Genomic DNA, 3,070 nt, shown 5'->3' on the forward strand with positions numbered 1-3,070 from the left:
CCCCCCCCCCCCCCCCCCGACACCAAGCCTGTGAAGGGAGTGGGAACTTCAATGGGCTCATTTTAGAAAAATAACTTTGAAAAGGGTCGTGTGAGGCCAGGTACAAATAGACTTAAGACATGGTTAGAGAAATAACATGAATGTTCAGTCTAAAACAGATTATTAAAGAGGCGTAAGGGTATGGGGGCCCAGTTGCTAATGTTTTGATGTGATATCATGAAGGGCATCTCTGCCCTCCCACAGAAGCCCCTTAGTGCCAGTGTCAGAAACAGACTTCTGGCCTGTCTGGCTCATTGTTCCTAGTCACTTTGGGGGTGCTTGTGTTCTTAGTTCTCCTGAGGTAGTGGTTGTGGGACACGGTGGGCCCTGTGCCTGATCAGCGGTTGATGTTTGGGGTCTGCCCACAGATCGTAGTGCCACCGCTGCCTGGGAAAGCCTTGAAGCGGCAGCTCCCCTTCCGAGGAGACGAAGGCATCTTTGAGGAGTCCTTCATCGAGGAGAGGAGGCAGGGCCTCGAACAGTTCATTAACAAGTGAGCTGATGTCCTGAGGGCTCTCTGGCTGGTACTCTCCCACCCCCTTTCTTTGCCCCATCTTCTAGAACAAGTGCTGAGTTGTGGTGTTAGTTCTGGGGTAGGTTGAACTGGCAGTGTGGACCATTTCCTCCGTCGGGAAGTGATCTCATACTCCAGGACTTGTCATCCCTCAGTCCCCTGCTGCTGGGGCATGCTAGCCATGTCTGTGAAACCATTTCACCTCGACTTCCCCTGAGAGCACTAAAGCTAAGCTGTAGCTGGCCCTGTAGAGGCTGCAGAGATGTTGGGGGTCTGTATGAAGCAGTCCAAGTAAGGCCTAGTGCTGTGCCCAGCTGCCTAGGCCCTGCTCTTTGCCTTTGGTGCTGTTTCTGGTTCTCTCTGGCCTTCGGTACTGACGGCGGCCATCTTGGTTCCCTTACAGAATCGCCGGGCACCCACTGGCTCAGAATGAGCGCTGCCTACACATGTTCCTGCAGGAGGAGACAATCGACAGGAACTATGTCCCTGGGAAGGTGCGCCAATAGGAAAGCCCTCTGGCCACCTGCCTTCTGCCTTCCTGGCAAAGTGACACTGATTTTTACACTAAGCCTCTCTCTCTTGATCTGCAGTGGCTGTCGTCCCCCGGCCTGACTTTTGTCTGTCTGCCGTCGTTCTCCCTGGCACTTGGCCACACTATGGGCACTCTTCTAAGATCCTCCTCTCTAAGGAGAGGTGGGAAGCTGCGGGCAGAGGTCCTGGGCTTTTAGGGGGAGGGGTCAGGAATTGGACTAAAATGGCACTTGCTTGGGCTTCCTCTCAGGCACCAAGGCTAGCCTGGGAGTCTGGTGCTTCAGTGGCACTTGGCCAAACAGGTCAGCGGTGCTGTGAGTCTAAGGGAGGTTCCCCACTCCAAAGGTGAACCTGGAACTCTGAGCAGGGAGCAAGCCTGCCCCTTCTACCTGCATGGAACCTTCCTTTTGCCCTGTTGTGGGATGGCAGATTCCCATGGGCTCTCCCAGTTTGCTCTGTTCCTCCCCCGGTTCTCTCGACATTTTCTTGAGTCCTTCCTCCCTCGTATATTGCTGGCTGGAGCAGTCATCAGTCCAGAAGCTCAGCGTCCCGGTCTGTGGGTTTGCTGGGCCCATCATACTTAGCTGCCTCAGAGTCACAAGGGACTTCTGGGGAAGCAGAGGGGCTCCCGCTGGCTTTCTCCCACTCTCCAGGGCCCTAGCTGCTTCCTGTATGTGGCTGGCTTTTCACTGTCCATCCTTAATTGACCAGTGTGGGTCAGCAGCTCTTCCTGAAATCTTAACTGCCAGGTGGGCTGCCTTGGAGGAACGTCACTATTGGGTGATGGTGCAGAGTGAGAATGGTTTCTTGTCCTGGAAGCTCCCAGTGGCCAGAAAGCACTCCATCCCATTCTCCTTCCTCCTCGAAGTCTCACGACACTTTTTGTTCCCAAAGGGCAGGGCTACTTGAACAAATAATGTAGTCTGACTTCTGGCAAGCACTTTGAGCTGAGTAATTGGGGCTCAGGGCGAAGAATCGTCATCCCCTTCCCCACTTTGGTCACAGGGTCATTGAGCTTTCTGTACCTGTCTCTTCAGGGACCACCAGTGGTTTCTCTAGAAGCTGGGCTAGGGATTGCACCTGGCTGGGAGTTGCCCTAGCTTTTAGTACAAAGCAGGTTCTTAGGGCTAGGAGCTCTCCTGGGCTTTGGGCTGGGTGGTGGCCTGTTGTCTGTCCAGGGCAAGAGAGTAGCAAGCATGAACAGGAAGGCCTTCCCCCACCCCTTCAGAAGACCTCGGCTCCTCTCCATAGCAGGATGTTGGGGGAAGGGATAAGCAGCCTGATCTAGGGGAGGGAGAATTGGGAGCTCGTCTGGAGTCGAAAGTGCCCCCCCGACAGAGGTCAGCTCTAGCTGTTGAGGCTGTACCCAGGAGCAGCTCCCAAAGAGAGGCTCTGTTCCCTTGCCCACCTTGCTAATGTTGTTGTTGTTGTTGAAATACCTGCTTCCTTTTTTGAGCTGTAGCTTCTCTTCTGTATTTTTAAGACATTCCTTCAGCATGCACAAGTGCTGAGAGTCTGACTCCCCATCTCTGCTGTGTATATATCCTAACTTGGGGGTTTCATTCAGCAAAACTGTTCAATCTTCTGTCAGACAATGTCATATCCAACTTCTGTTCATATTAAACCACTGTGAAGCAAGCTGTTTCCCCCTCCTGTTTTGTTTTGGGGCTCCTACAGGAAGGGGACTCATAGCAAGTCAGAGTTTGGATTTGTAAATGCCGTAAACATGTTCACATGCTCTTTTCATGCCTGCCACTGTCTCAATAGTGTCTCCTGCCTTGAAGAGGAGGAGGCTCTATTTACAGTGTGGACAATCCTTAGCAAACTGGGATCTTTTTTGGTGGTGGTGGGGGGTCTTAAGGAGACTTGCGCTAATTTAGACAGTCCTATGCTCTTTGCTTAATTGGCTTTTAAACTGTAATTGAAGGAGTTATTTTTTGTTGGGGGAGATAGACTCAATGCAAACAATGGTGAGAAGGCTAACAA

At 52.3% G+C, this 3,070-nt stretch overlaps 1 protein-coding gene across 1 annotated transcript in view; it reads left to right on the forward strand.

The window, feature by feature from the left end:
• Positions 1-2,414, forward strand: part of SNX12 (sorting nexin 12) — a 6,586-nt gene extending 4,172 nt beyond the window's left edge. Inside the window, exons 3-4 of the mRNA XM_027836816.1 lie at positions 408-532; positions 957-2,414. Coding sequence (XP_027692617.1) covers positions 408-532; positions 957-1,059 — 228 coding nt within the window. The 3' untranslated portion in view covers positions 1,060-2,414. The remainder of the gene's footprint in view (positions 1-407; positions 533-956) is intronic.
• The last annotated feature ends 656 nt before the right edge of the window (positions 2,415-3,070 follow it).

The sequence above is a fragment of the Vombatus ursinus genome, unplaced genomic scaffold (assembly GCF_900497805.2).
Source record: "Vombatus ursinus unplaced genomic scaffold, bare-nosed wombat genome assembly UNPS02014819.1, whole genome shotgun sequence".
NCBI classification, from domain to species: Eukaryota; Metazoa; Chordata; class Mammalia; order Diprotodontia; family Vombatidae; genus Vombatus; species Vombatus ursinus.